This window comes from Urocampus carinirostris, chromosome 3 (assembly GCF_059441175.1).
Source record: "Urocampus carinirostris isolate Australia breed hairy pipefish chromosome 3, RoL_Ucar_1.0, whole genome shotgun sequence".
Classification (NCBI taxonomy): domain Eukaryota; kingdom Metazoa; phylum Chordata; class Actinopteri; order Syngnathiformes; family Syngnathidae; genus Urocampus; species Urocampus carinirostris.
Genome location: NC_142351.1, coordinates 13,633,503 through 13,655,393, shown reverse-complemented (window position 1 = coordinate 13,655,393; position 21,891 = coordinate 13,633,503). Strand labels below are relative to the sequence as shown.

The window sequence follows — 21,891 nt, the reverse complement described above, 5'->3', positions numbered from 1 at the left end:
AACAGGAAACCGATATTCAACAGGACAAAATAAACGGGAACAAAAACAGGATATCAAAACTGAATAGGACAAACTAGACGGGAACGAAACTGGAAACCGATATTCTCATCTCATCTCATCAGCTACACCGCTTATCCTCAGGAGGGTCTCGAGGGTGCTGGAGCCCATCCCAGCAATCATCGGGCAGTGGGCAGGGGACACTCTGAACTGGTTGCCAGCCAATCGCAGAGCACACGGGGACAGACAACTCACTCGCTCATTCACACTTAGGGATAATTTGGACCGGCCAATTCACCTGAAATGCATGTTTTTTGGAATGTGGGAGGAAACCGGAGTGCCCGGAGGAAACCCACGCAAGCACAGGGAGAACATACAAACTCCGGACAGAAAGTCTGGAGCTGCATTTGAACCCACGCAGGAGGTTCCCAAGACATGAACTGTGCTGCACATGCGCTAACCACTGCGCCGCTATGCTGCCCTGAAAAACGATATTAAACAGGACAAAATAAACGGGAACAAAAACAGGATATCTAAATTGAATAGGACAAACTAGACCGGAACGAAACAGGAAACCGACATTAAACAGGACAAAATAAACGGGAACAAAAACAGGATATCGAAATTCAATAGGACAAACTAGACGGGAACTAAACTGTAAAACGATATTAAACAGGACAAAATAAACGGGAACAATACTGGACAGGAAATACCAACAGGAAACAGGACCGAGTCAAAACCCAAGTCTTGCGGGGCAGAGGTTCGTTGACGGTCTGACAACAGGAGAGTGGCAGGACTGGGTTTAAATAGGGACAGGGAGCCAATCAGATGCCAAATGTGCGGGCACAGGTGATTCCATTCGGTTATCATGACAAGTATCCTCAATGTGTCTAGGCTTTTCCAAAGTCATTTTCTCACCTTTAGTTATTTTTTTCTGTTTTTTATTTAGGGCATTGATGAAACCTCCACTAAAGACAAGTAAGTCTTGCAAATTTGCGTTTGCATTATTTTTCTCGTCTCATACTATGTATGATTTTCAGCCGCGGGGTTCAGGAGGCCATGAACCCGGAGGACGAGGTGGATGAATTCCTTGGACGAGCCATCGACGCTCGCAGTATCGATCAGCTTAGAAAAGATCACGTTAAAAAGTTCCTTCTCACCTTTCAAACTTCAAGTTTGGAGAAGAAGGTCAGATGCCCTTCTTTTTAACATACCTTTATCTATTTGTGTATATTGCACTTTTCAGCACCCCGATTTTTAATTAAAAAATGCTAAAAAATTAGGTTTTACTTTTTCTCTGTCACGAGACCGGACCAGATCGGAGGCAGGAGGCAGGAAGGATGAACTCGATCGCGTAACGACCAGTTACTTTTATTTAGCAAAATAAAAGTTGTCCAACACTCAGGGACAAAACAAAACAAAAACAGGCTTACAGGCAAACAGGAACTTAGACTAGGAATACTCACAAAACAGGCTTTTACTCAGAACAGGCAAACACAGGTTTCCTCAAGTCAAACAGAACAGATTAATGCAGAACAGAAAACGCAATGAACCAGCCACCGGCAAGACCCAAAACCCTCCTTAAGAAGCACACACGCAAATTAGGCGATCTGCTACAGCCGGTGCCCAGGGGGCGGGGCCAGCCGGTCGCCACGGCGACCATGCTGGACATGACATTCTCAGCACAAACCAAGCATTGTACAGTGCTGTTCAAAATAATAGCTGTGCAATGTGACTAACCAGAATAGCTCAGGTTTTAGTATATTTTTTATATTTACATGCCAAACAAGTTAACGGTAGATGCAGTATATTCTTAAAAAGCAAACAATACCATGACCTCATAATAGGAGCTCTCTGAAGACTGTGCAATTGGGCAAATAGTTCAAAGGGGTGTGTTTAAAAAAAATAACAGTGTCTTCTGTTGACTGTACTAACTCAGAATTATTTTGTATTTCCAAAAAAAAGGTAGAATTTAGTAATCCTAATATTTAGGTTCATGACCAATGTTCCCTCTAAACTGCGCGCGTGCACAATCGCGCACTCCCCGCACATTCTCAGCGCATAAGAAAATCTATCCAGCGCAATGTTCACTCTAAGCTGCGTGTGTGCACAATTGCGCACTACCCAGAGCTTTTCCGCTCACAAGAAAATCTAGCCAGTTTAAAAAAAATCAGGGCTCGAAATTGCTAATTGAGAAGCGATTTAAGTCAAAGTTACAGTGCATGAAGGTTAAAATACACGGGTTCCCCTGACGTTGTGTCCTAAATGCGGTATTTTGAAGTCAATGTCGAAGTAGAACGAAGTTGAGTAAAGTCAGTAGAGTTTTTCGAGGAACCGGCTTCTTCGGCTCGGCTCACTGAAAAGAACCGTCTCTTTCAGGTCCCAAATGACTCTTCAGTTTGTTTTTGCTTCTTTAATGCCGACACGACCAAATATTATGTAAAATTGTGCACAAAATGACTCAAAGGAAGGGTGGAAATAGAACAAAAACGAAAAAATACCAAAATGAAAAAGTAGAGAAAACCTGAGGAAAAAAGAAACAAAAAGAAGAGAAAAAAGAAGGAAAAATTCAGAAAAAAAGCCAGAAAAAAAGAAAACAAAGAAACAAAGGAAAAAAAAGGAAATAGAGATCGAAAAGAAAAAAAGTAACAGCTAGGAAAACATAAACACAACGAGATTTTTTTTTTAAAGGAATTACATTTTTTTAGAAAAAAACGGGGAAAAAGAAGAAGTTTGTGTTGCATTCAAATAATTTCCAATTATACGAAGTCAATCTTGTTGCCAACATTGTACTTCCACTAAAAAATGTGTTTAAATACAGTTCTGTATCGTGCAACCAACTGAATAAGCCCCCAAAAATGTTTGTACTATGTGACAAAAGATACCAGGAACAAAAAGAAATGGAAATCTTGTGAAAGAATTGTTGTAAAAACAAATGACGTTTGTAGGCCTTACAACTTTTGCAATCGTACATTAGTCAATTCATTCAAAAGTGAAAAGATAATTTTGCATTGCAGGAAATTCAGCAAAATGATGTCAAGTTTTGGACATGTTTGATATTGATTTAGTTGCCACACTTGGGATTGCTGTTGCTTACTGTCATTTCAAGCATTGCTCACCGACTTTGTGTGAACGCTCAGACCCGTGGAAAATTATAGGGAACATTGTTCAAGACCACATTTTTTTATAACTGCTTCACATCACTGCACTATGTTTGTGTACTGTTACCCAATGCTAAATCTATTCCACCCTGGTCATCCTGGAAGGGGGATTACCACTTGTGAGGCCCCTTTTCAAGGTTTCTTTTTTCCTCACGCTGTAGGTTTTGAGTTTTTCCTTGCCCAAATGTTGGTTAAAGATCAGGTGATGGTGTCATTGTAATCCTGTGCAGCCCTTTGAGACATTTTTGTGATTAAGGGCTATACAAATAAATGTGACTTAACCCGACTTGACATCTGTGTGACATAGAGTCAACCAACTTGTGGCACCTTTTAGTTGTTACCTCACTCCATGATAGCTTAATACGGGGATGAACCGTGAAACTTAATGTATTGCGCGCACGCACAATGTGAGTTTTTTATTAGGTAAAAAAAGTGTTATACACGAATAAATACTGCAATTAATTATCTTTAAATCACACTTCCTCATAACAATTTTTTTTTGTTTTTCAGTATTCCAAGAAGGTGGACGATCGATTTGGTGGCTATGTGGCTTGCACTCTGCTAGTATTCTGCTTTATATCTTTCATACAGATTGTTATTTTTCCACAGTAAGTATATAGCATGTTCATTTAAATTATCCAATGCGTACTATTTGTAATTTTGTCAATCCTAAAGAAAATCTCATCATGTTCATTCCCATTCACCAAATCCAGTGAGATGCAGATTAGAGCGAGGCCTAGAGCAGACCTCTTAAAATAAACATACTGGTTTGCTTTACTTTTACCCGTCTCAAGAGAGGTTTACAAATGTTGACATTAGATATGAGTGTTTATCTTCAGAAATAAACGGATTCTGTTTTTGTTTGTTATGCCAGAGTTGTATAGACACAATTTAAACACACTGCAAATGAAACTAGTGTCAAGACCAGAACGGAGACAGGACCCAATTACGTTGCGTTTCTCACAAGTTTTATTGGAAGAAAGAGAAAGGGTTGGGCCCACGATCCGGTGATTGCTGGACGCGGGAAGCAGGTCGCTCTAAAGGCGGAAGCGGATCTTCCGTGGCGAGCAAAAGGGGTGGCGGGAACAGAAAAACGGGTCAGTAGCCGGGCCAGGAGAGCAAAAACGTGGTCGGGGTCGGAAGCGAGTTGTAAGCCAAGAGAGAAGAGTAGACGTGATCGGGGACAAAAAGAGGTCGAAAGCCGGGACGGAAGAGTAAACGTGATCAGGATCAAAAATGGGTCGAAGCCAGGGAGCAAAAAAATAGGTGGGAGTCAGGGTCGAAAAAGGCTTGCCTAGTGTTAACTGAGGTTCGCAGACGGACTGACAAAAGGGGACGAATAGGAGTGGGTTTAAATAGGGACAGGAAGCCAATCAGAGTCCGAGGCAGTTGGCGCCAAAGAAGCGGGCACAGGTGATTCACATCGGTAATCAGTCAACCCCAAAAGTATTTTCCTTAGAATGTTATATGTTAAGCTTCAATTATCCAGGTTTTGAATTGAATTAAGCAAAATAAAAGACTATTTCATAATGTGATGGCTAATGTTTTCTATAGCTAAGTATTTATGCGTCTTTACCCCAACAACTGATGCAATTTTTACTCAGAAGTTTATGAAATAGCCAATTCATTATGCATAATATCTTGTAACTATTGCATCATAACACTTATTGTTTGATCGCAATGAAAATAAATAAAATTTAAATCAATATGATAGTAAATAAATGGTAACAACAACAACACAGCCAATGGCAATCAAAATGAGATTTATAACGATACATCTTCTTTTCTGTTTTTTGCAGCACTCCTGTCATGCTGGGGATGTACATCAGTATATTCATTATCCTGGCCAACATCCTTTTCATCTGTGCCATATACTCTTGCATCAAGGTAGTAGAGCTCTAATGTGGTTATTCAAAATACTGTATACCCGGGTCTTGCATCTTTTACATCGGGGGTATAACTGACAAAACGTCTCCGCCCGGGTGGCCGACAACTTTTTCAAGAAAATAAAAATAAAGTCAAACGTTTGCTTTATTCCGATTCCGAAATCTTTGTTCGGTTTGGAAATTTCCGTTCGTTTGCCAATTTGCATACTCTGCACCCAATCAGAAGCCTGCATCCAATAACTTTGTGCTTCCGGACTTTCCCGAGCTTTATAAGGTCGCTCATTTGCATATCATTTTCCAAAGTAGACGCACAATGAACAAAAAAAAATCGATAAGAGGTTGGGAATCAAGCCAAAACCTCAGCCGCAGAAGAAAGATTCAAAAGAAGCTAACAAAATTGATGACGCTACAAAACGTGAACGTACATTGAAAGCATCGTGGAAAGAGGAGTTCACGTGGTTTGTAGCAGACGACGCAACGTAAACATTGCATGAATGAAGATGAGTAAACACAGGTCATATACATCCAATGAATGTTATAAGTAGATTTATAATAAACATTATTTTAAAGTGTTGTTCTGTTATATATTCTGATTATCAATCCTTAATACTTTGCAACAATGTTTTTTTTTGCGATGAATCGTCTAATTGTGTTTTAAGTTGTGAAAAATGGGGCAGGCAACTTTATGGCTGGGCAGGCAACTTTTCAGAGTTGTCTGCCTTGGAATACAGTTTACTTTAAGAAGTTAACCCTCATGCGTTTTCTCTGCTACGAATTTTATGTGACATGTCGGTTTTTGTTTGTCTGACAGGTCTTTCCTGCTGCAATGCAGACAGTTTCAAAGAAGATTGTCCAGTCGCGTACCAACAGCACTCTCGTTGGAGTGTTTAGCATTATTCTCGTTTTCATTTCTGCCTTCGTCAATATGGTAAGGTCCAAACACGCCGCACCTCAAAAAGAAAGCTGCCACGCTGGAATCATTTGTGTCTTTGGTTGTAGTTTGCTTGTGACACCAGAAGCTTAGCGGAGTGTGTGGCGGAGAAGTCCAACTCTTCGGCGGCTATGGTGACGCCCTGCGTGATCCGCCTATTGAATGTGTCTTTTGAAGGGGGTCTCGAGTCTTGCCCCAGTCAAGGCCCCTCCTGCCCATTTCCCGAGGTGAGCCCCGGATTTCGGCGTGTGAGAAAATGTCACATTTGCATGGCTGAGCTGATGAAGCTCTGCTCTTTTGCGGCAGTACTTCAGCTACAGCGTGCTGCTGACGCTACTGGCCTGCTCAGTGTTCCTGCAGATCAGCAGCATCGGCAAGTTGGCTCTGATGCTGCTCATCCAGCTCACCTTCCTGCTGCTGGTCGAGTGGCCACAAGTAGCACTCTTCGACAACGCCGACCTCTTTGTCACCTCCAATGCCATGTAAGTGCCATACAAGGGAATGAAAAGGACCAATCCCGCCGTATGCCCAAGTATTTGCCCCTTACCTGATTTCTGTTTTTCTGCATTTATTTATCACTCGCATAGGTTTTACATCCATCCATCCATCCATCCATTATCTGTACCGCTTATCCTCAGTACGGTTGCGGGGGTGCCGGAGCCCATCCCAGCTATCTCCGGGCAGTGGGCAGGGGACACCCTGAACTGGTAGCCAGCCAGTCGCAGGGCACACAGGGACAGACAACTCACTCGCTCATTCACACCTAGGGACAATCTGGACCGGCCAATTCACCTGAAATTTAATTACCGTATTTTCCGCACTATAAGGCGCACCAGGTTATAGGGCGCACCCCGAAAAAATAGTTTTTGGTCCTATTTTTGACATACATAAGACGCACCGGATTATAAGGTGCTACAATGGGAACGTGGACAAAACAGTCAGATAGTTCAGTCCAACTTATTACCCCTTAACATTCCCAAAGCTTGCAAAGACGCAAATACGTGTCGAGAACACGTGCGGATGCGGTGTCCGTACGATGTCACTCAAATGCATCGTTCCATCATTCGGAAGTCTTGGGATTTAAGAAATGCCAACCATTCCTTAGTTTCTATTTTCTTTTTCGCTAGCAACTTTACTGTGCATTTGACAATAAACACTTGGAATTGAGTTTAATTTAAAAATAGACAATCCATTCTATCCATTATCTGCACCGCTTATCACAGAAACATCGAGTTCAGTCTGAAACAAGATACAGGGACAATATAAAACCCGGAGTAGCTCACCGAAGTCGTTGTGTTCATAATAATGTGCAGCCATTGTCCTCTTATATCCGTGAGGGTAGTAAATCCAGGAGCATAAAATAGTTACAAATACAGAATAGAAAAAAATGCTTTCTGTATGCCGTCAGCCACGTGCTATACGCATTCATCTTTTTCGGCCAATTGCAGGCTTTGTTTTGCCGTTTAAGCCAATGCCAGCCTGTAAATGATAAAAAGGATCCGCCCCTTGACCTCCGAATAACTTTAGCCAATAGTGATCGATTCAACTGATGATTGACACGTCTTTTTTGGCCGATTGCAGGCTTTGTTTTGCCGTTCAAGCCAATGCCAGCCTGTAAATGATAAAAAGGATCCTTCCCTTGACCTCCGAATAACTTTAGCCAATAGTGATCCATTCAAATGATGATTGACACATTGGTTAGCCAATGAAATAAATCCCAGCATACACCGCGGACTACTTGGCGTTCGGGGGAAAATCTAGTCGGCGGCGGCAAGTTAGTTGCAAGACTTTGCGAATTAATTTTGTTCCATAAATAAGGCGCACTGTATTTTAAGGCGCATGGTCAGCTTTTGAAAAAAATAAAGGCTTTTAGGTGCGCCTTATAGTGCGGAAAATACGGTAGTTTAGTGCATGCCTGTACACTGTAATCGTCTTTGGAAACACTCTCTGTTGACTCACACTTCAATAGACAAAAAATTAGGAGACAAAAAATATATTTATATCTCCTTAATCTTATTCACATACAACGAGGGCATTCTATCTATCTATCTATCTGCCCTGGTCATAGCCCTCAAGAGGGGTGACCGACAGCAAGACAAACACATACAAAAACATCCATCCATCCATCCATTATCTGCACCGCTTGTCCTCAGTAGGGTCGCGGGGGTGCCGGAGCCCATCCCAGCTATCTCCGGGCAGTGGGCAGGGGACACCCTGAACTGGTAGCCAGCCAGTCGCAGGGCACACAGGGACAGACAACTCACTCGCTCAGTCACACCTAGGGACAATCTGGACCGGCCAATTCACCTGAAATGCATGTTTTTGGAATGTGGGAGGAAACCGGAGTGCCCGGAGGAATCCCACGCAAGCACGGGGAGAACATCCGCACAGGAAGTCCGGTAGCTGGATTTGAATCCATGACCTCAGAACTGTGCCGCACACGCGCTAACCACTGCGCTGCCGTGACTGCCCTGATTTTAATAACACACATACAAAATCCAGTTTTGAAGTCCGAAATTTAAATCCAATTGAGATGCTGTGTTGTGACCTTAAACCGGAAGAAAACCCTACAAACACTATTGCAAAGAAGAGTGGGCTAAAATCCCTTCACAGCTTTGTGAAAGACTCATTATTAATTATCGTAAACTTTTGATTTCTGTTCTCGCAGCTAAAGGTGGCCCAAGCTGTTATTAGGTTTAGGGGGCTATTGTTTCACATAGGGCCAGATAGGTTTTGATTTTTAAATTATAACGCACTGTACTTATTATATTGTTCTTTAGTTTTGCCACACTTAACGTACTTTGCAGAAATTTGGGGCAATAATTCCAAAAGTTCACCCCATCCTCTTTTTGTATTCCAAAAACGAGCAATAAGAATTATACACAAGGCAGGATACTGTGATCATACCGATATCCTATTTCTTCAGTCCAAATCATTAAAAGTATTTAATTTACTGGAGTTTTCCACTTCGCCCTACATAACAAAATACTGCCGCCCTACATAAAATACATGACAAAATAAAAACTGAAATAAATAAATGACAAAATGCAAAACAAATTGCATTGCCATTGACAAATACATGACAAAATGAATCCTTAAATTAAAATAAGACAAAAAAATGTCAAAACACACAAAAAAATAGAACAAGAAATAAATACTGAAATAAATGACAAACTATACACGACCTAATACACAACAAAATATGTGACAAAAAGAATACAAAAATAAATGACAAAATAAGCACAAAGTACTTGGAAAAATCTCATTTCTTCTCATCTCATCTCATCTCATCAGCTGCACCACTTATCCTCAGTAGGGTCACGGGGGGGCTGGAGCCCATCCCAGCAATCATCGGGCAGTGGGCAGGGGACACCCTGAACTGGTTGCCAGCCAATCACAGGGCACACAAGGACAGACAACTCAATCGCTCAGTCACACCTAGGGACAATCTGGACCGGCCAATTCAACTGAAATGCATGTCTTTGGAATGTGGGAGGAAACCAGAGTGCCCGGAGGAAACCCACGCAAGCACGGGGAGAACATACAAACTCCGCACAGTAAGGTCGGGAGCTGGATTTGAACCCACGCAGGAGGTTCCCACAACCTCAGAACTGTGCCACACACGCTAACCACTGCGCCGCCGTGCTGCCCAATCGGAAAAATATGCAACAATATACATGACAAAATGAATACCAAAATAAATAAATGACGAAATAGATGACAAAATTAATAAATATCAAAATAAATATCGTAATAAATGACAAAACACATGATAAAGAAAATACCAAAATGAATGAAAGACAAAGGTATACAAAAAATGGAAAAAAAGGCATATATGTTATAAATAGGTATTACATGATTTATGAATGAGTTCATGTATTTTTATGTCATGTATTTGTAAGTATTTATTCATTTATACATTTACTTCTACATATGACAGGATCGGTCCTACATAAGGAAGAGGGCTTCATTCTTTTGCTTGTTACTCCAGTACAGTTATAGATTTTTATACTAAAATCTACATTTAAATCCCAACTATTTTGTGAATACATATCATCTAATAATTTTATATTATGTACATGTTTTTGTTGCAGCGATCTAAATGAAACAAGCACCCAATGGTAAGTATTAACCCTGTGAAACAAGCATTTTTTTAATATCGCAAGACTCATTTTCTTTTTCTTTTTTCTTCTTCTTAAATTAGGTCGAGTTTCAATGAAACTACAAACCAGTGGTGAGATACAGCAAATCCGCTTTTTCATGATGAGTGTAACATGCTTCCTTGTAACATGGCTACCTGTTTGCAGCCCATTTGTTGTGACCAAAGTGTCCCTGAGGGTGATGACGCCCGTCATCCTCACCGTCTTCGTGCTGGCGTTGTACCTTCATGCTCAACAGGTCGAATCGACAGCACGCCTTGACTTCCTGTGGAAATTGCAGGTATTACTGTGTGCTGGAAAAAGTCATGTTTATTTGTATAGCCTAGAAATAAGATCGGTCCTAAAAAATTCAGCCCGACCCGACCCGCAGTCTAAAAGCCTGAACCATCCCAAGCCCGACCAGTTAACTTGATTTAAGGGACCAAGCCCAAAGAAAACCCATATTTTCACATTTTAATTGTTAGGACTCGGGAGGAGGAAGGATGGGTGATGATTTTGGCTAACTAAGCAATGTCCGACAATGCTGCCAAGCACACACCTTGATGAGCGCACTAGCGTGTCCTGCAGCATGCACGCTCAAACCTGATTATTTTAGTGTGTCAAGTCAGACGAATTGATAAAATCTGTGAAATAATAATTATGCCACAGCCTCTGTCACATAGCAATATAAATATACTGCACTAAATTGGTCTCCCTCCTGCAGTTACTTAAGAGTCATTTTGTCCTTAATAATGGTTTCAAAACAAGGTGTTAGCAAAGTTCTTTTGTAAAAATGTCACAAAATACTGCAAACAATGATACCAACGTATCTATCTTCAGTGCTGAGAAAGGAAGAATTCTATTACTCCGCCCATTCCCAACGCTCACCCAATCAAATTGTACTCCGTTCATTGCTGGAGCTAATTGGTCAAACGTTTTTTCTGGTTAAAGCGTGATCTGTGGCTTTTCATCATAAAGTGTCTCAACAATGCACATAGATTGTTTCATGAGCTTCCATACAAAAGATTATTTAGCGATTTACAGCCACAATGACCCCGTTGGTGTGACACCTTGACTGTAGACTGTAGGTAAAATTGTGTCCTTTATATACTTGACCGAACCTTAGTTGCACTAACATTTAATTGGCTTTGCATGTGTGCTAATTAGCACCACATGGAGCATCATATTTAGAAATTGCACAATTTCATTTTTTATCTCCTAGCCAAATGTACTCATAAAAAGAGCCATATATGGCTCACGAGACATAGGTTTCCGACCCCTGTTGTAAAACATGGCATTAGCCAGGTCCAAGTGCTGGTGCGATAGCTCAGAATGCATGCACTGAGCAACATGGGAGTAGGGTTAAATATACTTAGTCAACCACCAAAAAATCAATTTACGAGAAAATTACAAGGACGCAGCACTGCTGAGCTATTTTCTGAACAGGTCCGCAGTCACCTCAGCTGTCTTTAGGGGCACCCTTGTGGAGACCCTTAAACTACAACATAGCAATTGCGCACTGCTCGCACATTCTCAGCGCACAAGAAAATCTAGCCAGCGCACAAAAATGAGGGCTCAAAATTACTACTTAAGAAGCGACTTAAGTCAAAGTTTCAGTGCATGAAGGTAAAAATACACGGGTTCCCCTGACGTTGTGTCCTAAATGCGGTATTTTGAAGTCGAGTCGAAGGAGAACGAAGTTGAGTAAAGTTAGTAGAGTTTGTTGTGGAACCGGCTTCTTTCGGGTCTTAAACGGCTCTTCGGGTTGTTTTTGCTTCTTTAATCCCAACATGACCAAATATTATGTAAAATTATGCACAAAATGACTTTAAGGAACAAAAAAGAAAAAAATACCAAAATGAAAAAGTAGTGAAAAGCTGAGAAAAAAAGAAACAAAAGGAAGAGAAAAAAGAAGGACAAATTTAGAAAAAAAGAAAAGAAAGAAATGTAGGGAAAAAGTAAATAGAGAACAAAAAGAAAAAAGTAACAGCTCGGAAAAAATAAACACAATGAGACTTTTTTTTAAAGGAATTAAAAAAAAGTAGGGAAAAAAAACACGGAAAAAAGAAGAAAAGGTTTGTGTTGCATTCAAATAATTTCCAATTATATCAAGTGATTCTTGTTGCCAACATTTTACTTCCACAAAAAAATATGATTAAGTACAGTTCTGTATCTTACAACCGACTAAATAAGCCCCAAAAATGTTAATATTATGTGACAAAATATATCAGGAAATAAAAAGAAATGGATATCTTGTGAAAGAGTTGTAAGAACAAACGACGTTTGTAGGCCGTACAACCTTTGCAATAGTACATTTGTCAATTCATTCAAAAGAGAAAAATAATTTTGCATTGCCGGAAACTCAGCAAAATGTAACTTGATGTCAAGTTTTGGACATGTTTGATAATGAATTATCTTGCCACACTTGGGATTATGGTTGCTCACTGTTGTTTCAAGCGCTGCTCACCGACTTTGTGTGAACGCTCAGACCCGTAAGGAAAATTACAGGGAACATTGCTTCCGGGTGGATGCTGGGTGAGCTCTCACTGCGCCAAGTATATATTTAAACACTTAGACTGAGACTCCGGATCGAATCTTAGATAGCAGAACATACCACAAATGGAGAACGCCCTCGAACCTGCGGATTTCTTCTTGGTACTTGAAATAACTTGTCTTTATTACATGTTTATCTTGGAGTGTCAAAAAATAATAGTACATAGTACATAGACATCAACAACAATTAAGACAAATTAATTCAACTATTAGCAACATTCAACAGCAACAGTCAAAGATATATAAATACGTAGAATCACAGAACAACAGACAGAACGCAAAATAAAGCATGTTTTGTGCTATACACCAGCATCATACATATCTCCATTTTTTTAATAATTTAAAAAAAGTTTTTTATTGTTTACAATAAAAAAGGTGCAAAATTGACCCCACCAAAAAGCGAAATAAAGAAAATAGAGGTATGTATTTTTGAAATGGCAGCAACCATATGTTTTTAAAGCAACATTGTTTCATATTTGACCACTTGATGTCGCTGTATTGTGTAGTGCAACCAAAAACTAGTGATACAAAGCACAAGGAAGAATACAAATTACGGAAACTTATTATTATTACTTATTATTCTTATTCTCAGTGTTCATTTTACCTCTGAAAAGTGATGGGTCCCGGGGACTCGCATACTCAAAAATCTATGGGTCCCAACAGAGATCTATGGGTCCTCAAAATTTTGTGTTATCGAGGTTGAAATTGTAAAATCGGCGACAAATATATAATAAAAATCTATACATTCATTCAGTTTTAATCATCAAATTATTAACTCATTTTCTGCATCAAATTATTGTCGGTAATATACCGATTAAAGGGATAACCACAAACCTGTCTTTTTTTCATTTTCTCATTTTATACTTCCTTTTTTTCTTAACTTCTTTATACAACATCATAATTCGTAACATAATGCATCAAAGCAAGTGAGCCGTTTGAGAGCCGGCTCTTTTTAATGAGTTCTCTCTAAAAATAGACGGACTTTTCACTACACAACTCGAGATCGGCGTGCTGACGAAAACTCGAACCGCGAGACCAAAACAACATCTGCCGGATCTGCCTGACGAAAAGTTTGGAGTGCGGTAAATCTTTGTTAAAAAAAAGTGATCGGGTAATAATGACAATTTTGTGTCAAAAAAGTTGCATCCCGGGGACGCACATTGATTTGAGACGATGCGTCCCGAGCAAAAATGATGCGTCTAGGACGCAGGGACGCAGGCAAACGAGAACACTGGGTTCTTATGTTGAGCCTTTCACAGCAATAGTTTTGCTTTTTGGAGGTAACAATGTGCACTATATTGTCATCAATGACAATCAAAACAATTAAATTCAACTGGGAAACTACTCCTCCCGACTCACACTGTGAAGGGCTCCGAGTTCCCTGTTATGGTTGTTCGTACCTTGAATTCGTTTTTATTTAATATGTATATGTAGGTCTGCATCAAACCTTAAGTACCGGTATCATTTTCCGTTCATTTTGCCGACTCTGAATTTCGGACTGTGTGCTTTAATGAAGGTCATTCAGTTTCAATCGCGGGACTTAAAGTTGGGTTTGGGTTAATTTTGTGTTTGTGTTACATTTTTTAATGCGGGCGCATGCGGCTTATATACAGGTGCGGCTTGTGTAAGCACAAAATCGGTTTTCCTCTTAAAATGTGGTGGGTGCGGCTTATAATCAGGTGCGCTCTATAGCCCGGAATTTACGGTACACATTTAAGAATGTCACCAGTCTGTGTCTCAAATGCATTCCCATTGAGTCTCCAGTCGACTTGTGTAGATTGTGAAAGAAAAAATTGTGAAACGTTCCAAACGCAAATATGAAAATTGAATGTTAGTAATGATAGGACTTCAATTTTCAGGCCACTGAAGAAAAGGAGGAGATGGAGGAACTCCAAGCCTATAATCGTCGCCTCCTGCACAATATTCTGCCGAAAGATGTGGCCGCTCACTTCTTGGCACGCGAGCGGCGTAATGACGAGCTCTACTACCAGTCCTGCGAGTGCGTGGCGGTCATGTTTGCCTCCATAAGCAATTTTTCCGAGTTCTACGTTGAACTGGAGGCCAACAACGAAGGAGTGGAGTGTCTGCGTCTTCTCAACGAGATCATTGCCGACTTTGACGAGGTGCAGGAATCTGCAATACATTGGTCCCTCTAAATACGAGCCTAATTTGTATCTCAAATAGATTGATGAGCAAATTTTTACCATATGAGATGATTAAAAATCAAATAATCAGTTCCTCTCATGGTTGCCAGGGCGCCCAATTGGCCCCGACCTGTGTGGCGCCAGCTGCGGCTCGTTGACGGATGGGCTTTCCTTCTATTTAAGCTCAGTGCTCACACTCACCTTTAGTCAGTCTGTCAACGACCCTCTGCCCCGTAAGATGTGATTTTGTCTCGGTCCTGTTCCCTGTTGGTATTTCCGTTCCGGTGTTGTTCCCCTTTATTTTGTCCTGTTTAATATCGGTTTCTTGTTTCGTTCCCGTCTAGTTGGTCCTCTTTAATTTCAATCCGGTCTGTCCCGTCCTGTCCAGTATCAACCCAATCTGTCCGATATCTGCTCGGGCGATTGGTATAGATCTCGTCGGCCTCTGGCTTCCTATCATTCCACGCCAGACTGCTGCCTAACGTCCCCATTTTCCGTAAAATAAAAGGGTACCGATCCAGTTCCGGATCATGACAGTTCCTGAGCCTCCCAAAAGCATCCATGTTAACCCTAGAGAGCTATAAATCACATTTTCCTGATCACTGAAAACACATTAAAGTAATAAGATTAATAAGATGATATCAGCGAAATAAAATGCATTAACTACAGCCGATGAAACTGTCATGATTACTGATGTGACTCAGCTGTGCCCGCTCATTTGGCACCAACTGCCACGGGTTCTGATTGGCTCCCAGTCTGTATTTGAACCCAGTCCTGTCAATCCCCTGTTGTCAGTCCGTCTGTGAATCTCCGTGTATATAAGGCAAGCCTTTTTCGACCATGACGACTGTCCCGTTTATGCTCCTGTTTGTCTCCGGCTACAAGCCGTTTTGATCCCTGCTCTCCTGTCCCGGCTTACGACCCCTTTTTGTTCCCGACTACGTCTACTCTCCCGTTCTGGCTTACGACTCGTTTCCGACCCCAACCATGTCTACCGACCAGTTTTCCGCCCCTGACACCGCCATCGCTCACTACGGAAGATCCACTTCCGTGTTCGGATCACAATCCGAGTACGAGAGCGATTTGCGTCCCGCGCTGCTCTCTTTCAATAAAACTTGTGGTAAACGTCACGCAAGTGGGTCCTGTTTCAGTTCTGGTCCTGACAGTAACGGAGGTGTAAGTGTGGTACGGGCACAATGACGCAGCAAGAGAGACTGCTGATGATACGTAAGCACTTAATGTATATCCCGTATTTTCTGCACTATAATGCGCCCTGGATTATAAGGCGCACCCGCAAAAAGCCTCCCAAAAGCATCCACGTGAACCCTAGAGAGCTGACGAAAGTTTGGAGTGCGGTAAATCTTTGTTTAAAAAAAATGTAATCGGGTAATAATGACAATTTTTATTGTTATATATTTTCCATACATAAGGCGCACCGTACTATAAGGCGCTACAATAGGAACGGTCGGATAGGTCAGTCAAACTTTATTTAACCGTTGTGGTTCAAATAGATGTCTCAAACACGGTGTCTGTAAGATGTTACCAGTCACTGAAATACATCATGGCACATATCATTGGAAAGCTTAAACTCCTGAGATATGTCCTGACCATTTAAAAATATATTCACCACAGAATCAGCACCATCAGTCTGAAACAGGATACCCAAAAATTAAAAACCTGGGGTAGCTCACAATTTGATGATCATACGCAACCTGTCTCCTTACATCCGTGAGTGTCGTGAGTCCAACCGTGTAAAATGTTTACATTCAAAACACGCATTAGTGCCGGAAAAAAAATCCCAATGTATCCCAGCATGCACTGAACATTTTAAAGATCGAGTCGGCGGATGCTTACCATAGTTGCGAGACCTATTGCGACTCAATATTGATCCATAAGGCGCACTGTATTACAAGGCCTGGTCAGCTATCAAAGGCTTTTAGGTGCGCCTAATATTGCGGAAAATACGGTCATAAAGATTAAAGTTACTGGAACTCTAAATGAACGTACACACAACATTTTTTTACGGCATACCGTTTTTACTTTTCTTATTGCATTTTATTGAAGCGAAGTGCTGCGTAAACTCATCCGCACCTTTGTAATCTTCACTCGCTGCTCCCCCATCCAAAACCAGGGGTGGCCAACCAGGTCAGCTTGATAATGATCCAGGTGAGTGGTATCACCTGCATTGGAGCAGAGACTCCAAACACATGCAGGACATGCGGCTCTCGAGGGCCGGGTTGGCCACCCCTGTATGCCACTCTTCTTCTTAAATTTCTCAAACCAGCCTTGGCTGGGTTTGAAATCCATTTCGGTTGTACCTGCCTCTAGTTGTAGGTCCAAACAGACAGCCACTTATGCTTTATGTGACGTAATCTCCCGCTAGGTCCTTGTCGTGTATCTACATTAACAAAAGTCTTCCTCTCTTGTCAGGAATAATTGTACGCAATTTTGAAAGAACAGTTACCCCTTGGTCGGTTTTCTAAGCGTGCAAAAAGTAGATGTTGACAGGTTACCCTGCTTATTTAGGTCACTCACACGAACACTACTGTGCGTCTATTATTTCCTGATTTGTTACAATTGACGTACTCTTTTTTTTCTCGGAAAACACCTTACCATTTTCTTTTCCGGAATTCATGGTTAAGGTCATGAAAAAAAGCCCCAAAAAGGAGATACAGTACAATGGAAACAAACTTGTTGCTTGATATAACTGATAGCGGGAAGTGAATGGGCTAACTGGGAGGACCTTATGCTGGTGGGGAGCAGTCTCGAGTGGTGAGCGGTAGCTTGGATTTTCACTCGCATGTCGAACAAGATTTTAGTTCTAAAAACGTTCGTATATCAAAGTGCTTGCATCTAGAGGTGCTCGTACACAGACGCTGCCCTACTTACGAACGAGATATATTCCGGACGATCGTTCTTAAGTTGACTTTGTTCGTAAATTGCTTCAGTGCTATATTTTGTAAGGAATGACTGTTTAAGGTTTATATAAGTATGTTTAAGGCTTGTATAAGTAACCGGTATTGTTTTGTACTAAAAAAATGAACATTTAATGAAATAATATGCTCTATAAAGATAAAATTAAGTTAAACTTACTTTTGGAAAATGAGCTTCAAGAGTTACGCGCCTTCCTCCTTTGTGGTAGAAAGTGGCCGAAAAAAAGCGATCCGAATATTTTCTCAACCGCATCAAGCGTTCTTATTCCACTTTCATCTCAAAAGAAACGGTGCACCTCTACGTTACACTTTACACCAACCATATTGAATGGATGCACGAGTTATTAAGTGATAAAATGTCAAAGTTCTTAGCGCGCTGGATATACAGTATACAGTCGTATGTTTACACACGAACTAGGAAGAGGAAGCCGGATTTCTTCTTCGGGGTGGATACCGGGTGGGCTCTCACAGCACCACTTGCCGGTAGCGGCGGAAAGAAGCACTACAGTAATGTCCTCTACTTGTCAGGACCAGAACGAAAACAGGACCCAATTGCGTGACGCTGCGCCCACGATCCAGTGTTCGCTGGAAGCGGGAGGCAAGTCGCTCTCGGATTCGTTCTGTGATCCGAACATGGAAGTGGATCTTCCGTAGCGAGCGATGGCGGTGTCAGGGACGGAAAAACTGGTCGGTAGCTGGGACTGGGAGAGCAAAGTGTGGTCGGGGTCGGAAACGAGTCGTAAGCCAGAACGTGAGAGCAGACGTGGTCAGGATCAAAACACGTCGTAGCCGGAGACAGACAGGAGCAAAAACGGGACAGGTGGGAGTCAGGGTAGAAAAAGGCTTTCCTCGTATACACCGAGGTTCCCAGACGGACTGACAACAGGGGATTGACAGGTGAATCACATCAGTAATCATGACACTACTTGGAAAAAGGTGCACAAAATATAACTTACAGCAATGTCCGGATATTTTTCGACAATGTTCGTGTCTCCCGTAACTCAAATGGTCGTAAGTAGGGGAGCGTCTGTATAGAGGTATGACTGTATTTGAGTTTACTCCGAGATCCGGTAGCACAGCAAACTGATTTTGTGTTCCCTTTATTCACAGATTATCAGTGAGGAGAAATACAGACAGCTAGAGAAGATCAAGACCATCGGCTCTACCTACATGGCTGCCTCCGGACTCAATGACTCCACTTATGACAAGGAGGGCCGAACCCACATTACTGCACTGGCTGATTACGCCATGAGACTGAGGGAGCAAATGAAATACATCAATGAGCATTCCTTTAACAACTTCCAGATGAAGATAGGTAAGAACAACAAAACTTATTGTTTCTTAACAATAGCAGAGCAGCTAATTTTTTTCCCCTTCATTCGATACTTAGGTTTGAATATTGGACCGGTGGTAGCAGGCGTGATCGGTGCTCGAAAGCCCCAATATGATATTTGGGGAAACACGGTCAATGTGGCTAGTCGAATGGACAGCACAGGTGTACCAGACTGCATACAGGTGGGTCATCTGAATCTTTATTTCATTCACGTTGATTGATACTTATTTATGTGGTGAAGTCAAGTCAAATTTATTTGTTTAGCCCTTAATCATGAAAAGTCTCTGAGGGCTGCACAGACTAGCATTATGCCATCCCCTGACAAACCTCAGCATGAGAAAAATGAAGAAACCTTGAGAATGGGTCGCACATGTACCCTGTGATTGGCTCATAACCAGTCAAGGGTCCTTTTTTGTAAAGATTTGAGAATTGTTGCTACAAAAAAGAATAAGATGTCTGTCAGTTTTTATAGTTTTGTTCAACAGGATTTTCTCAGGAGAATAATTGTATTCAAGGACCAAAGAAAGCTATTAGAACACTTTTTGACGTAGCATTGTATGTTTACATACAAACTAGAAAGAGGAAGCGGATTTTTTTACTTCCGGGCAGTGTTCCCTCTAAGCTGCGCGTGTGCGCAATTGCGCACTGCTCGCACATTCTCGACGCACAAGAAAATCGAGCCAGCGCACAAAAATGAGGGCTCAAAATTACTAATTAAGAAGCGACTTAAGTCAAAGTTACAGTGCATGAAGGTAAAAATACAAGGGTTCCCCTGACGTTGTGTCCTAAATGCGGTATTTTGAAGTCGAGTCAGAGTAGAACGAAGTTGAGTAAAGTTAGTAGAGTTGGTCGAGAACCGGCTTTTTCAGCTCGGCTCACTAAAAGGAACCGGCTCTTTCGGGTCCTAAACGGCTCTTGGGGTTGTTTTTGCTTCTTTGATCCCAACATGACCAAAAAATATGTAAAACTATGCACAAAATGACATAAAAGAAGGGGGGAATAGAACAAAAAAGAAAAAAATACAAAAATGAAAAAGTAGTGAAAAGCTGAGAAAAAAAGAAAAGAAAGAAATGTAGGGAAAAGAGTAAATAGAGAATCAAAAGAAAAAAGTAACAGCTCGGTAAAAACAAACACAATGAGATTTTTTTTTGAAGTAATTTAAAAAAAAAACACGGAAAAAGAAGAAAAAGTTTGTGTTGCATTCAAATAATTTCCAATTATCTCGAGTGAATTTTGTTGCCAACATTGTACTTCCACTAAAAACTCTGAGTAAGTACAGTTCTGTATCTTACAACCGACTAAATAAGCCCCCAAAAATGTTAATATTATGCGACAAAATATATCAGGAAATAAAAAGAAATGGATATCTTGTGAAAGAATTGTAAGAACAAACGACGTTTGTAGGCCGTACAACCTTTGCAATCGTCATTATCTCATTAGCTGCACCGCTTATCCTCAGTAGGGTCGCGGGGGTGCTGGAGCCCATCCCAGCAATCATCGGGCAGTGGGCAGGGGACACCTTGAACTGGTTGCCAGCCAATCGCAGGGCACACAGGGACAGACAACTCATTCGCCCATTCACACCCAGGGACAATTTGGACCGGCCAATTCACCTGAATTGCATGTTTTTGGAATGTGGGAGGAGAACATACAAACTCCGCACAGGAAGTCTGGAGCTGGATTTGAACCCACGCAGGAGGTTCCCATGACATGAACTGTGCCGCACATGCGCTAACCACTGCGCCGCCGTGCTGCCCTTTGCAATAGTACATGAGTCAATTTATTCAAAAGAGAAAAATAATTTAGCATTGCCGGAAACTCAGAAAAATGTAACTTGATGTCAAGTTTTGGACATGTTTGATCATTAATTTTCTTGCCAAACGTAGGATTATGGTTGCTCACTGTTGTTTCAAGCGTTGCTCACCGACTTTGTGTGAACGCTCAGACCCGTGGAAAATTAGAGGGAACATTGCTTCCGGGTGGATGCTGGGTGAGCTCTCACTGCGCCATACGCCGGTAGCGGCGGAAAGAAGCACTACAGCACTGTCTTCTACTCGGAAATAGGTGCAATCAATAAAAACTAATCATGAGAGCAATGGGAAGAAAGGGAAATTCAGCCACTGATAGGGATTGCTACAGACAGCCAGCAAAGAGTTTCAAACATTTTTCTGCTCCTATCAGCCAGCAAACTACTCGCTACAAAAGCAGGGACCTCCCCCACGCGTGAGGAAATATTTAAAATTCAAAAATACTTTAAAAGGAATTTGGCACTTTTTACTCACTTCTGCCATCTCCTGGCTTGTGTCATCATTGCAGCCTTATTCAGTTCAGTCATGATGCACATGCAAGTATGTGAAATTCTTTGTTCACCTTTCTTGCGGTTTGGGTTGGGTTTTGGACTGAAGGCATCTCTTACTTGCACCATTTTCATGCCACACTAACAAGTAGAAACAAAAAAGAAAAATGGGGACAAGCATGGCACCAGCAGTCCCCCGCATTCCTCGTTCCTCCTACCTAATGTGTTCCACCCTCAACAGATTTACTAATAGAAAGCTATTCGCAAATAGGCACAGTTGAAAATAAAGCAAAAGGGCTCTTTGGACTCAGTTGGGCATTGTTAACACATTGTTAACACAACTTTTATAAGGGCACCTCAAACGGTGCACCTACTTTTAAAGAAACAATGAAGTGAAAAACCAATTACCAGAAGAGGGGGTGAATGAAAAGCAAAATATTGTTGTGTGTGTGGTAAATAATTTAACAGTAGCTTAGTTCCTCTTTGATAAAAATGCTGAGTCGAGCATCCGAGCTCTA

At 41.4% G+C, this 21,891-nt stretch overlaps 1 protein-coding gene across 1 annotated transcript in view; it reads left to right on the top strand.

The window, feature by feature from the left end:
* LOC148368742 (adenylate cyclase type 6-like) overlaps positions 1 to 21,891 on the top strand; it is an 89,941-nt gene that overhangs the window by 64,087 nt on the left and 3,963 nt on the right. Inside the window, exons 11-23 of the mRNA XM_088330774.1 lie at positions 947 to 975; positions 1,038 to 1,185; positions 3,669 to 3,766; positions 4,958 to 5,045; positions 5,856 to 5,972; positions 6,044 to 6,202; positions 6,282 to 6,457; positions 10,070 to 10,096; positions 10,180 to 10,209; positions 10,283 to 10,415; positions 14,527 to 14,790; positions 18,855 to 19,059; positions 19,135 to 19,259. Coding sequence (XP_088186900.1) covers positions 947 to 975; positions 1,038 to 1,185; positions 3,669 to 3,766; positions 4,958 to 5,045; positions 5,856 to 5,972; positions 6,044 to 6,202; positions 6,282 to 6,457; positions 10,070 to 10,096; positions 10,180 to 10,209; positions 10,283 to 10,415; positions 14,527 to 14,790; positions 18,855 to 19,059; positions 19,135 to 19,259 — 1,599 coding nt within the window. The remainder of the gene's footprint in view (positions 1 to 946; positions 976 to 1,037; positions 1,186 to 3,668; positions 3,767 to 4,957; positions 5,046 to 5,855; positions 5,973 to 6,043; positions 6,203 to 6,281; positions 6,458 to 10,069; positions 10,097 to 10,179; positions 10,210 to 10,282; positions 10,416 to 14,526; positions 14,791 to 18,854; positions 19,060 to 19,134; positions 19,260 to 21,891) is intronic.